This window comes from Balaenoptera acutorostrata, chromosome 11 (assembly GCF_949987535.1).
Source record: "Balaenoptera acutorostrata chromosome 11, mBalAcu1.1, whole genome shotgun sequence".
Lineage (NCBI taxonomy): Eukaryota > Metazoa > Chordata > Mammalia > Artiodactyla > Balaenopteridae > Balaenoptera > Balaenoptera acutorostrata.
In genome coordinates this window covers 26,331,300-26,345,778 of record NC_080074.1, presented here as the reverse complement: position 1 = coordinate 26,345,778, position 14,479 = coordinate 26,331,300, and the positions used below count along the sequence as shown (strand labels likewise).

The 14,479-nt window shown below is 39.6% G+C and overlaps 1 protein-coding gene across 4 annotated transcripts in view; it reads right to left on the bottom strand.

Moving 5' to 3' along the window:
* Positions 1 to 14,479, bottom strand: part of FGD6 (FYVE, RhoGEF and PH domain containing 6) — a 107,614-nt gene that overhangs the window by 9,435 nt on the left and 83,700 nt on the right. For all 4 annotated transcript variants that reach the window (XM_007165873.2, XM_057557431.1, XM_057557433.1 and 1 more), the window contains 9 exons: positions 13,927 to 13,985; positions 13,773 to 13,844; positions 12,988 to 13,056; positions 12,366 to 12,449; positions 11,507 to 11,586; positions 5,131 to 5,233; positions 4,500 to 4,646; positions 3,561 to 3,663; positions 1,374 to 1,501 (listed from right to left, as the gene is read on the bottom strand). In XM_007165873.2, the coding sequence (XP_007165935.2) occupies positions 1,374 to 1,501; positions 3,561 to 3,663; positions 4,500 to 4,646; positions 5,131 to 5,233; positions 11,507 to 11,586; positions 12,366 to 12,449; positions 12,988 to 13,056; positions 13,773 to 13,844; positions 13,927 to 13,985 (845 nt within the window). The remainder of the gene's footprint in view (positions 1 to 1,373; positions 1,502 to 3,560; positions 3,664 to 4,499; positions 4,647 to 5,130; positions 5,234 to 11,506; positions 11,587 to 12,365; positions 12,450 to 12,987; positions 13,057 to 13,772; positions 13,845 to 13,926; positions 13,986 to 14,479) is intronic.

Genomic DNA, 14,479 nt, shown 5'->3' with positions numbered 1-14,479 from the left:
AAAGGAGCAAGGCAATGGCTCTCAAACTTTAGTAGACATATATCTGAATCACCAAGAATTCTGGTTAAAGTTTCTGATTCCATACAGTGTGGGTGGGTCCAGGAATCTGCATTTCTATAAGTTCCCAGGCGGTGCTGCTGCCGCTCTGGAGGATGCTTTGAGAACCAGTGGAGTCAAGGGAGAAATGGCTGCAGCCAGGAAGGCCTGTTTGTGTGGCTGGGTGGAAAGATGTACAAAAAAGGATTGGAATTAGGTTGAGTCTAGTCTATAGACCATAACGAGTTTTGGTAGCCAGTGCTGTGGAGTTTCAACTAAAGAGGGGAGCACAGGTAAGAATTATATTTATAAAATGTGACATCAGCATGGAGAGGTGAAAAATTACGGAGAACTTAACATTAATTTGGTTGGTTAAGAACCTTAAAGTTTTTGAATGTAGATTTAGATTCAGGAACTTTGTGATGAAGAAATAGAGCTCAGGGGTATTCACTCAGTTGGCTTACCCAGTTCCACATGAAACTTGGCAAATGGAACTGTAAGTCCTATTCTTACTATATTATGAGATTGGCTATAAATCACTTCCTAGTGTTTCAATGGCCATGATGAAATACACTCAACTTTATATGAGAAACATAATCCCGGTCAAATTTTTAGAGCTGTTTGCTTTTCCATGATAGAAGACCTCCACAGCAACCAAGCAAGAGAACAGAATTTAAAACTACTCTCCTGGCCACGAAACTAGCATGGATGGAACTAATTAATAAAAATCAAAATAGGAGTGACCAGAAAGGCAGGACTGTCTAAACTCTTGACACTGGCTGACTGAACACCTGAATTTGAGGAACTGGGATAGGATATCATTGATGCCTGTGGATTTACTCCAGTGGCAGGTCTAACTCTGTAGTCTATTACCACTTAAAATTTTTTCTTTTAAGTTAAAGGAAGAACACCGTACTATCAGTGATATCAGCTGTATATAACCAACTAACGCCTATAAAAAACAAGCCATGCAGACGAGTAAATGCTAATAAAATGCCCCAAATGTTCTATAGACTTCTTCCCTCTCCTCAAAGGAGAAAGGAAGGGGTCTCCTCAAAGTAATTTTAAAAATTCACACGTGTCCAAGTTATCTTTCCTTTCTATCATTGCTATAAAATGTTCTCCAAACCTTTCAACAGCCATTTTCTAAATGACTCAGGTCATAAGGGAGATCAAGCAAGATAGTGAGGCCTCAACCACATCCATCACCAGTATTAAAATGCATGTCTTAATAGTGGTGGGAAATGACGTCTTCCTTTATGAAAGAAAAATAGTGTATTATATGCGTATGAATAATTCAGCCTCTATCAGGTTGCAAGTCTAATGGAAACACTTACTTCTTTGAGAGCAGCTGGGATTTTTTTCTGTTTCCTCCCTGATGGAATACTATGTAAGACTGACGATAAGGTGCTTGAAGGAGATTTGTGATTTCCAGGAGATCCAATCTTAGGAGAGTGCTGGTGATCTAAAACAAATCAGGTACACTTATATAACCAATGGCAAGCATTCTGCAATTCAATTTAATCCAAGTCAATAAACGTTGTTGCAAAAATATCCATGGAAGGATACTTAAGAAACTTATGACACTTCCCCAGGCTGGAAGTTGAGTGGGAGGAAGACTTCCCACTGTCTATGATTTTATACTTTTCCAACTGCAAGCCATATGAAAGGATTGACCTTTTGTGCCTTAAGAATTATGAAACATGTTTATGTACTACCAACTTAAAAAAAAATTGAAAAAATTTCCCTCCTGACTTTAAAAAAAACCAAACTGACAACATCATTTAGCATCTAGATACATGACCAAATAATATTACAATGAACAAAATGCTAGAAAAGGGACTATAAGACAAGATGAGGAAGTAATTAATTTTCACTGCAGAGGTTCAAGGAAAGCTGGGAAAAGAATGAGAGTTTTGAGTTAGCATTAAGGTGTAAGTAGGAGTTTGCCAAGCTAAAAAGCGGAGGAAGAACACTCCATGAAGACAAGTCAGCATAAGCAAAAGCACACAGATATGAAATTAGATCATCTATTTGAAGGTGAGGCTGGGAAAAAAATGGCTGGTTCTAAGGACTGTCTTTTAGGCAGTGGGAAATCAAAGGCCTTTTGGGCTGGGAAGTAACACGAGCAGACTGAATTTAGAAAAATAAATCTGGCAGTAGCAAAGAGGAAGGATTTGCAGCAGAAAAACCTGTTAGGAAATTAGGACAGTAGTCCACATGAAAGATAATGAAGGCTTTGTTAGGGCTGAGGTGGATAAAGAATTCAAGAGGGGCTTCCCTGGTGGCGCAGTGGTTGAGAATCTGCCTGCCAATGCAGGGGACACGGGTTCGAGCCCTGGTCTGGGAAGATCCCACATGCCACGGAGCAACTGGGCCCGTGAGCCACAATTACTGAGCCTGCGCGTCTGGAGCCTGTGCTCCACAACAAGAGAGGCCGCGATAGTGAGAGGCCCGCGCACCGCGATGAAGAGAGGCCCCCGCTTGCCACAACTAGAGAAAGCCCTCGCACAGAAACGAAGACCCAACACAGCCATAAATAAATAAATAAATAAATAAATAAATAATTTAAAAAAAAAAAAAAAAGAATTCAAGAGCAAGACAGGTTTTTCAAACATAAATTTGACAAGATTTACTGACCAAATGGGTGTGTGTGATGAGGGAGGAGTATTCAAAAATGAATTTTGAATGTTTGAGCCTATATTATATACCCAGAGAACAAAGGGAGGAACATAAGGGTGGCAAAAGATTAGGTGGATGTGTCTTTTTGGAAAATGTATACAGATAATAACAAACGATTCCTCTATAAACATATGGATTCTGAAATGGCCTGTCATCTAGTTATATTCATTTAGCTATTCTCACTCATGATGAAAAGCTATTCTTCATCAACATGAAGGATAATCTTTTAAAAATTTAGATCCTATAAGTTTCAGGATCTCGTCCCAAAATATAGACCTGAGCTGCATTCACCTTAACTGTAGGGATGGATACTTGCAAATAACGAACAGGCAGATATGATTTATCACTTTGTAGTTGGCGAAAAGCTGCACATTTAGATGTAAAATAAAACCTCACTACATCAGTCCAAGTGATTAGAATAAGGCTAACAAAGTGCCACCTAGTATGTTTCCATAGAGAAGTACTTTACTAATAGATAAAAATGATTTGTAATGAGCACACAGTTGTGAAACTAGAAACCAGAAACTTGAAAATTATTTGGAAGTTAAAGTTCCCCTGTAACTACTCCAAGCATTTTATCCTGTGATTACATTTCTACAATCAGGATCCTCAGCAAAACCGTTTTCAGAGTATAAATAAATTTCAGTCCAACCTTTCTTGGAATTACCACAAAATATGAGTTAAGAAAGCTTAACTAAGTTAAGAAAGCAAGATACTTAATATTTTGAGAGAAGTATCACCAATCATATTGCTAATGTGCCTAAGATGATTCTTTCAGCAGGCTGTTTGAAAGTATCTGGGGGATAATGGAATTTTCAATTAAATCTTTACTTATATATTACCTAATTTCTGCAGTTCTTGGAAACAATGTTCACATACTCTTGCTGGTTGATTTTTCAGGTAATCTAATCCATATTTATTTGATGAACAAGCTTGGCATACAATCTGAAAACACATTGGAATTATTTCATTTAGAATAACCTTTGTATCTAAACCATCAGTTATGTTACAATTTATAGTTCTGTCTACTTTTCAAAACCTTTTCATAGTCACTGAGTCTGAATAAAAATTCAGTGGAGCTCAGGCATGTAGGGAACTCACACACAATACCACACTTGAAGAGGCCACAGATTATTACCGAGTGCTTACTACAGCTAATAATATACTAAAGGCGTTAACATGTGCAAAATGTTTAGAACAGTGCCCGGTGTGTAGTAAGTCCTGTGTTAGCTGTATTTATCATCTTCGTCACCATCGTCATTGTCATCATCACTGCTGCAACTATGAACACCTCTGCTGTGCCTCTTCCCAGTGTCTGGCCCAGATTAAATGCTGTCTAAATATGACCCATTAAATCTTTACAATAACTCTCTGATGTCATTGTTACGATGCTCATTTTACTAATAACGTCACGAAGACTTAGAAACATCACTAGTGATAACTTCAACACTGAAAGTTTCCTCCTATTAAGAACTTAGTATTTAGATAAATGCAGTTTCAGTAATTATCTGTAAATGTGAGCATCTATTTAATTTGAATTTATTAGTTTTTTTAAAAATGAACATGATCTATTATTGACATTCTGAAGTAATCTTGGGCTAGGAGGAGCTAAGTTCCCTAATAAGATTGCCTTGTGCCTAAATATTTAGAGGAGATACCAGCCACAATTCAGCGTCTCCCCCACCCCCCCCAATGGTTTACAAGGAGAAACATGCTTCTTCTTTATGTACAGCGTAGAGCTATTGAAAATCACAAGGGAGGTGAGTGTGATCCTCTCCAACCTTTCCGCAGGCCCGGCAGTGATGTCGTCTCCAGGTCAGAGTAAATTCACTTGTGCAGATCATACACATCGTAGCTCTGGTATCAGGAATCCAGATGGGAGCCTTGGATCCAAGAGGACTAACTTCGTCTTTATTTTCTGAGTCTGCCTGTGGAAGAATGACTTCTGATTATCTCTATGCACACTGCCTGCTACAGCATCAAGCCTTTTTATTTGGACTGGCAGCTCACAATGCTGATGGTATCATGAAGGATGTGGATGAAATATGAGCTATCATATTTTTCATGTTATTAGGATATTAAGATTAGCTACATTCCAACAATCCTCTAGTGCAAAATTAACTTTAAAAGATGCCTGTGGTAGTGCAATAACAGCCAATTAGTTTCTTCCTTAAACTAGATTGTATTTTCTACAATGAGGTTTTATAACTAGAAAAAATATGAATGCACTCTATGCTATCATTGACTTGTAGTTAGACATTAATAGAATGAATATTTAGCTCTGAAATTACGCACACACCTCCAATCCTTCTGTGAAACACATGTTGCTTTTCTAAACCCCTGGGAAAAGTTTCTTTAAGGTAAAAACTATTTGAAATGCACTGCAAAAACATAAGAAGGAAAAGACAATACCTCATCAAGACTCCTACTGGGACAGAATGTGATTCTTTTCTTGGCATACTCTTCTATTGACCTGGAAATCGCTTCTAGCCATTCATCCCTTTCTGGGGCAGAACTGTTGGGGGCAGAAGAAAGTTCTATCAACCAGATGTCAGCTTTTATTCTTTGCCTTTTTCTTATGTCTTTTCCTTCTGCCATGGCAACAGATTCCACCACCCTCCAACAATGCTAGTCACAGGCAACAACTCTGAGGTTTACGTGCACAAATAATCAGAGCAGGCATTAGAGAACACGCGGCATTTTAGCAAACACAATGCTTTTTTTCTTTCCAAAAATACCGCTTTCTACTGAATGGCTTTTGAAGTCTCCTAAATTTGGAGCTATTTTTGTTTGGTTTAAGGGCTATTCATGCAATTAATAATTATTATTATTTATATAACCAAGGAGTTTCCTGAGATATAATCCTAGAATTTAAAAATATTCCAAGAATCAAGTTTCAAATCCAAATTTACAGCATAGAATACTGAATATTTTTAGGTTACTAAATATTCTAGAAAGGGCACTGGAGTAAAGGAAACATATTTTTGGTGTCATAAACAGGTGCTGAAGGAGTGGTTAATAAGGGAAATAGCCTTCAGTGGTTGTTAGGGCTCCCCTACCTATTCGGCCCATCACATTTTCTGTTCTAAACCCTCAGTTCATCAGGAGCTATGCGACTTGAATGTAGATGGAAATGGGTCAAACAGGGGGAAAGCCTGCTCAGAAAAACACATTCTTGTTCTCCGTTTTTGCAACCACACCTCCCTCTAAAAAAAATTCTATGGTAACTCAGAATCATCACTGGTATCGCCCATTTTGTTTTGCATACTCAAGAGGGAGAGGCACATTTTAGGTATTGTGTGTGTATATGTGTGTGTTTGTAGAGAGACAGAATTTAATAATAAATTTAAATCTCTATCATGATAAAATCCATCATAATAATGGGAATGCGATTGTATAAGAAAATGTGCATTTTCCTTTTTTTTTTTTTTTTTAAAGGATTCTGTTGTGGAAAGGCATCTTTTATTTATTTATTTATTTATTTATGGCTGTGTTGGGTCTTCGTTTCTGTGCAAGGGCTTTCTCTAGTTGCGGCAAGCGGGGGCCACTCTTCATCGCCGTGCGCGGGCCTCTCACTATCGTGGCCTCTCTTGTTGCGGAGCACAGGCTCCAGACGCGCAGGCTCAGTAATTGTGGCTCACGGACCCAGTTGCTCCGCGGCATGTGGGATCTTCCCGGACCAGGGCTCGAACCCGTGTCCCCTGCATTGGCAGGCAGACTCTCAACCACTGCGCCACCACGGAAGCCCCATTTTCCTTTTTTTAAGAGAAGCATACTAAAGTAGGTAGGAGTAAAATGACCTGATATTTGCAATTTGTTTTAAAGTACTTTAGAAAACAGGAAAATTTGTGGCAGAATCTTGGTAATTTTTGAGTCTGGGTGACTGAATATGCAGTTTCATTGTATTATTCACTCTTATTTTAAGTATATTTTAACTTTTAAATAATGACTCTAAAATGAAAAATTCCATCAAAAAAAATGATACAAATAGGCATATTTTGATGAATCCAGAGCAGGTCAAGGAGATAACTTTAAAAACCACTCACCTTCCCCACAATAATCATTCTCAGAAATGTATCTTCCTACTAAATGGCTTCAGTGCCTTTTAGAAAATGCACTCATATGGATGTTAAAAGGAAGATATCCAGTTTACAAATAAAATTTTAAAACTAGTATATTTCTCAAAGTTTCATTATATACCAAAACCAAAATAAAATAGAAACAGCCCCTCTCTCTCTAAACCAAACAAAACCTGCCTCAGTTACCTCTACTATTCTATCATCACTGCCCCAACTAGCTGCCGCTGATTTAACATTTACTACGTTATCAGCCAACTATGCTGAATGCTTTCTTTGCAAGTATCATCACTTCTCATCCTCAGAGGTACCCCATGGAATATACATTGGATCTTACACTCCATTCCCCCAATCCCAACATCACACACCATCACCATTTACAGAAAAGCAATGTGAGGATTTGAACTGTTAGATAATTTGCTTTAGATAACAGGCTCTGTACTAAATGGTGACTTGGTATCAGACCCAAGTGTGGCTAAGGATGGAACCCTTCACCACCATGTCACCTCTGGCCTCTGTTCCTGTTCTCTGAAGGACTACGCTATGAGAACATAGGCTCAGGTTCCAAGTAAACATTCATAAAATATTACTGTCCCCCCTGCCCTCTCTCCCTCCCCAACTTTTCACTGGAAAAAGTAACAGAAAGTCGAGAGGCAGATGGCTAATTTGAGGATTGCCGTCTGATTTTTCTGGAGCCCTGGGAGCACGTGGAATGTGACTCGACTGTGCAAATCATGTCACATATGCTGTTCTTTCATTTAATCATTCCTGGCTCTCTCTTGTGTGGGGTTCTGCCAAAACAATGTTTATCAGCTGATAACACATTTCTCATAGACCACACACATTTGCCTACAGCATCGAGTGGAGACGTTCTAGCTCTGCCTTTGTGACGTGGCTAGTGGAAGAATCAGCATCTTCCTCGCAGAAAACCACAGTTAAGCCAAGTATTCTTTTCTTTATGGAAGGTGGACATTACCAGACAGCAAATTTGCATTAAACAAGCACCATTTCCCCAATGACTGGAAATAATTTCTAAGGGAAAAAACTCTCCAACAGAAGAGATTTCTGGTGTGTTAGACCTTGCCACACTATTTACTTCTTGTGTTAACTGTGGGATGCAACTTTGAGGTCCAAAGGCCACATCACTTCAGTTTATTTAAGTAACATTTACTGGGAGCCTTCGAGGTACTACGCCATGAACCGGGCACACAAAGTACACTTCACTTGCAAGGGCTCACATCTAATCGAGGTGAGACATAAAGTCAGGTAATAATTACCATATGATATAATAAATGTAAGATAGCTAAGTAACATAGAAGTAGTTAATTACCTTATTTGGGTAGCAGGGAAGGCTTTGCAGAGGTGATGACTAAGGCGCTATTGGAACAACTACAGGTGTTTGACAGGGAACTCTGCGGTCTCCCTGGGCACCCTCAGCCAGTCTCCTAGCTTTGGTCATCGTCTCGAGGCTGATGACTCCTCAGGATACGCCTCTAGTCCAGTCTTCCTTCTGACATCCAGCTCCTGACATCAACTGCCTCCTTGATGACCCCATTTTGATGATTTATAGGCACCACACATTCAATATGCACATCTGAACCTAAATTCCTGATTTTTCTCCTAAAGCTGCACCTCTCCCAGTTTTCCTTATCACAGCAATCCAATACGCTGTACGGGCTGGAGACTCACTCTTACTGCCTCTCTCTGTCCCATTACTCGTCTCTTTCAGTTCCCCTCCCAAACCATCCTCCACAGAGCAACCAGATATTCTTTTAAAAAATGCCAATACGATCACATCATTCCCTTGTAGAAACCTTTCAGCGGTTTCCTGTGGCTCTTAGGCTAAAGACCAAAATCCACAAGACGGTTCTGCATAATCTTTCTCCCTGGCCCTCCAGGTTTATCTTGGGTCACTCTCCCTCTCATTCGCTATGTCCGTGACACACTGGCCTTTTAGTTCTTTGAATACACCATGTCCCTTTCCACCTCAGGACCTTTGTACACACTGTTCCTAATGGCCAGGAGCCTCCTCCTTTTCTCTTTGCCTAGCTATCCAACTCCTACTTATCCTCCTTAACTCAACAGACACAGGACTTTAGGGAAGCTCTCCCTAACTGCCCTTTTCCCACCAAATCTAATTTAAGATCCCTTGTTTTACAGCCTCATAGCACCTGGTACTTTCCCTGTATACTACTTAATCTCCCTGATAATTGACTGTGGTAATACTTGCTAAGTGTATGTCTTTCCTAATGGACTGTAAGCTCAGGGAAGGAAAAGCTCTTTTCACTGTCCACTGTATCCTGATGCCTAGCAAAACGCCTGGCCCAGGGTAGACGCTCCATATTACTTATTGAACAAAGGGATGAATTCTAGGTGGAGGTAGCCACCTGTGCAAGGCAGAAGGACGTGAAGTAGGCTGGCATGCATGGAGAATCATTAGCAGATCCACGCTGATGGAACATGCCATGCTTTGGTGGGGTTGGTGACAAGGAGAGTGAATGGAGATCAGGCTGGTGAGGCAGACAGGACCAAGATCACAAGAGGCCTCCTATCCCTTTTTTACCTGTTACACAGTACCTCAGTGTGGTTGGGGGAATTCAGAAGGAGAGCCTGGCATATGGGTGGCATTCAGTATGTGTTTGTTCCCTTTCTTGCATGCCACCTTAACCCTCCTGTGGAAATTTACTTTTCTTTTATCAACAACTTTCCAGTTTTATCATTCTCCTGCATACCCCACATTCACTCCATCCTGATTGGCTCTACCTGATTGAACCATTTCTTACAACTATAGTCCAGACATCACCATCTACAACCTCCTACCTGGTCTTCCAACTTCTACTCTAGTCTCTGGTGGTCTACTTCCACAAGGCAGACAGTGTGCTCTTTTAAAAATAAAAATGAGGTCACACCAATTCTTAGCTTAAAACCTTTGGATGGTTTCCCATCACACTTAAAAATCCAATGATCTTACTAAGGTCTAGGAGGCCCATCTGAAAAAACACTCGACATCCAGATATTTACCTGATAGGCAACCAAAGAAAGAAAGATCAACCATCATTTCCTGAATTGTTTAATTTTTAATAAACAGAATTTTGTTTTTATAAAAGCCTATTTTAGTTAGAAAACTTAAGTGCAACTGAAAACTTAACTTCCCTATAGGCATGTCCTCTTTGGATCTTTGAAAATAACTTTCTTGATTTTAAGAACCAAGCTTAAGTATTTGCCAGGAGCCTGATGTACAGGGACTTGATGTTCTTTGCACTTTTGTTCAAACTCAAGAAAGAAAGAAAAGAAAGAAAAAAAAGGGCATAGTTCCAGGTGATCAAGCATTTACTTTTTTTTTTTTTTTTTTTGGCCGTATGGGATCCTAGTTCCATGACCAGGGATCAAACCCATGCCCCCTACAGTGGAAGTGCAAAGTCCTAACCACTGGACCGCCAGGGAATTCCCCTACTTTCACTTTCTAAATACTGATCTGGAGGATGCTTCAGGTGCCCCCTCCCTTGACGGAACTCTGCTTGCGCTAGCTGGTAGCTGGGAAGCACTTGACAAACCCTGAATACAGGAATTTGTCTTCTCCTGTCATCCTGAGATTTGGTGTCAGGCAGCAGTGGCCATTCCATTTCAGAAGAGTGACACGACCCAGGGAGATGCTCTTGCGGTCTGATTTGGGAAGTCAGCATATTTGGTCTGAGTCCTTGACATCCACAGACATAGGCAATATCAGAATGGTTAAAAGCATGAATTTTAGTGTCAGATTCAAATTTCAGCTCCACTGCTCTGCTACTTAACAGCTGGCTGGCTTTTTTCACCATAAAATGGGTATAATAGTAGTAACTTACCTTAAAAGGTTATTGTGAAGATTTGATGAATTAATACACAGAAAGTGCTTAGGATTGTCCCTGGCACAAAGTAAGCGCTACATCAATGTTTCCTCTATTTTTATTATGTCAAAGGTGAGATCTGAGAGCCTCCCAGACTTGTTATGCAGATTCAGCAGTGGAGCAAGCTATGGCTGTTGGTGGCTCTCCCTTCACCAGTCAAATCCTGCCACACATGCACTTCTACCACTCAGCCAAAACTGAATAATATGCGTGTCTGAGTCACACAGCCCCAGGTTTCCTCAGTACTTGATTTACATTATGGTAATATATTTTGATTTACACATAAGTCACTGTAGGTTCCGATTTGAGGCAATGTGGTGTGTCACAATAACAACAGATTTAAAAGCAGAAAGTTTCTACCTGTATCCTGACTTTGCCAGCTATGCATCCTTAAGAAATCAACTCAATTTTTCTGTAACTTAGTCTTCCTCCTTTTTATGACACCTACCTCAGTAGATTTGTTATGACCTCTGAATGTTACACGAAAGCTTCCTAGTAAACTATAAAGCACTAGATGTTTTTAAAAACATTACGTTATCATTGTAAAATGACTTGAAATAACCACTTTAAAAAAATGATCAGCAAAGCACTTTTCGGCATTATTATTCCATTCAGAGGAACATTTTAGTCTTTGTACTTCTAGCACACTATTGCATCAGCTCTTAGACATTCTACCTACATGGTAAATCAAGAGTAAACTGCATGGTATTAGGAGAGAAAAGAAAGGGAAAAAAATAAGCTTACTAGTTAACCTAAATGTGAAAAATGCTGGAGATGTCTGACTCTGCAATACTGACAAATGTTCACCTATACATTTTTAAAATTTACCTGGCTGAGAGTATGAAGGAACGTTCTACACTTTCAATCTTTAGTTCATTCTGATATGCCTCTTGGGTGGGTTTTCTGACCTGGAAGAAAACAAAATGATTGAGCAGACTCATCCAATTGAAAACCTCACTGCTGAAGCACAGCTAAAATTGCCCAATGCCCCCACTGCTGACACCCACGCCCAGCCTTCATATCCAGCTTGATCTACCATCACTCTCCCTCATCTGCTCTGTGCTCCAGATGAATTTAAATACCCACATACATGAAGGCCCAACTTCCCCACCTTCAGGCCTTTGCTCACACTATTCCCTGTACCTAGAATGCCTTTCCCTACATCTCAGCATGGCCAAATGTGACCAATTCTGTAAGGCTCTTGGCTCTTCCTCCAAAAAGACTTCCTCAAGTCTCCCTCTTCCTAACTACCACCAATCCCTCTACCATGTCCCACCAAAAGCTGCACGTTCTTTATTTTCTGAGCTCCCTCAAACTTTAACTGTGCCTTTATAGTGATATTTATTACAATCTATTTTATAGGTATTGATATGCAGCGTATTAGCTTCCCAACTAGTTGCTAAACTCCTGGAGGGACTGGAGTAGAGGTGGAGACAAAAGAATGCTTCAATTCATCTTTATATTTTTCACTAAACCGATAACACATTTTGTTTATAGTAGTTCTCAGTAAATATCTTATGACTAAATTAATGTATGAGGGAACAAATAACTACAAAAATGAATAAATGAACAAATGAACAGTAACACATGGAGAGAGAAGAGACAGGGATATGAGAAGATGATTATCTTAGGGCTTTTTCTCTAAATACATTTGGGTAAAAATATATCTTCTAACAGATGCACAGACCTTCATTCCAGCCAAGGAGAGCATGTTGTTCAGTTTGTACATCCCGGACTGCACCGGTGTTGTATACAACAGAGCATCATTAAACTGAAAGTAGAAACATTTCATAGGGCAAAGTAAAGCAACAAATTTCAGCTACAAAGATATTGGTAAGATACAGGAATAAAGGAACAATATTACCTCTTTGTTTAAAACTCTCTGAATATAATACTTATATTCTGCTTATAAAACCAGAACCACCTAGAATGTACTATTAGAATATTACTAGAAGGCAATTTCTAGAAAATGTGCTTTCTTTCCAAGTTCTGTAACAGATTTAACGTTTTCTGAATTCTAAATCCCACCTAAGGTATTATAATCTGCCAAAACAAACCACTGATTGAATCAGTTTTTCCAAATCAGAGATGAAATAAACTAAACTCAAAAAGGAAGTGAATTTCTAGTTGTGTATCATACAAGACTTTGTTTCCTATACTTGACATGCAAACAAGCAATCCAGCCAGTCAAAGATCCTACTAAAACTGCTGTCTGAATGTGCCAATCTTATCTGTCCTGAACAACCATCTCCTTTCATTAAGCAATTATCCCTGCCTCGGGCGCAACAGAAACACACGTGGCCACTTACCAGGAAAAACATTCGGGGCTGCATGACTTTCCGAGATAGCTTCATCAGAATTCCTTCTTTGAGAAAAACCTGATTCATCCAAACAAACACCCATTTAGTACCCTCACAACACAACTACAATATACATATACATGTAATTTCCTTTTCGACCTTCTTTCCCCAGAATTAGTTTGTGTGGAGGCTGGGCAGACGTAGTTTCCTTGTTACTTTTTACAGCCGTGGCTTCTTTTCAAACCCTGTAAGTCACTTAGGAATTGGATAAGCCAGCAGAGTTTCATAACTCCAATACTGAGCCCAGGGGTACCATATGGTTTGAAATGTAATTGACTGAGTGTGTACTTGATCTTGAGGCATAGCCAACATCCTGACAACTGCACTTCGTAATTTTCCTGAATTCATTCCCTCAGTCACTTTTGTGCTCTATGAAGAACATCAAAATACCAATTTTCTCCCTCCCCTCATAGTCTTCTCTTACATTAAAGATTTTAATTGAAACTGTCTTTAAAGCTGTGTGAGGTCAGCTAGTATTACACAATAAAATGATCCTATTTAATCAGTTACTCTGTGGGGTCCCTTGCCATTCTTCTAATTGAATTGGACTTCTTGTCACAATGACTTAAATCATGAATGTTTTGAAAGGACAGAATGAACTTAGTTGATCCAGATTGGGTCACTGAAGAGTAACAATAACAAATAACCTATTTTCATAACTCAAATGAAAACAGCTACAAATGGTGCCTAGGTCCATTGTATTAAGTTTGCAAAAGGCAGTCTAAAACACTTACCCGTCCAGGCTGAACTATTTCATGGTGTCCATTTAAGCTGTACTGAATTTGCATAAGTTTCTGAAAGTTGTCCTACAGAAAGAGAATGCAGAGCATATGAAGGCACGGGCTCCCAGGTTCAACAGTACAGCAGCCGTGAAATGAAGATACTTACTCCTTGCTTCATGGTGTCATTGGCATGGTTGGCTACCTCTATAACAACAGCAAGGGCATCTAAAATATGTAGGAACAGAAGGGGCATTCGATCACTATCATTACCAATGAATTGCAACACTGAGCAACTCCAGACGACAAGACAGCTAGTTCACAGCCACGGACCACTGCAGGAGACCAGTTAACTGTGAGTAGGCAGAAATACAGGCGATGCGGTTGGATGAGAGCAAAACCAAGGAGAAACAGTACTTATAAAACAATGAGCCAAACAAAGACTCTAAAGATACATTACAGACCATGTGTATCAATAGTATGAACGTCAGGGTTGTTTTGTGCTGAGAGTTGATTATTCTGTTGAAGTTTATAAGGATGGATAGGATTTTACCTGGAAGCTGAGGACCATTCCAGGATAAACTGCCTTGGGAGAGAAGGATCCTGGGATAGGAAACCAGAATTATGAGGACCAGCTATTTAAGAGGGTCAGGGCTTAGCTGCCTTCTCTTAGTCTGATCCCAAGAGGGAAGAAATGCCACATGGAAGCATACTAGACCTTA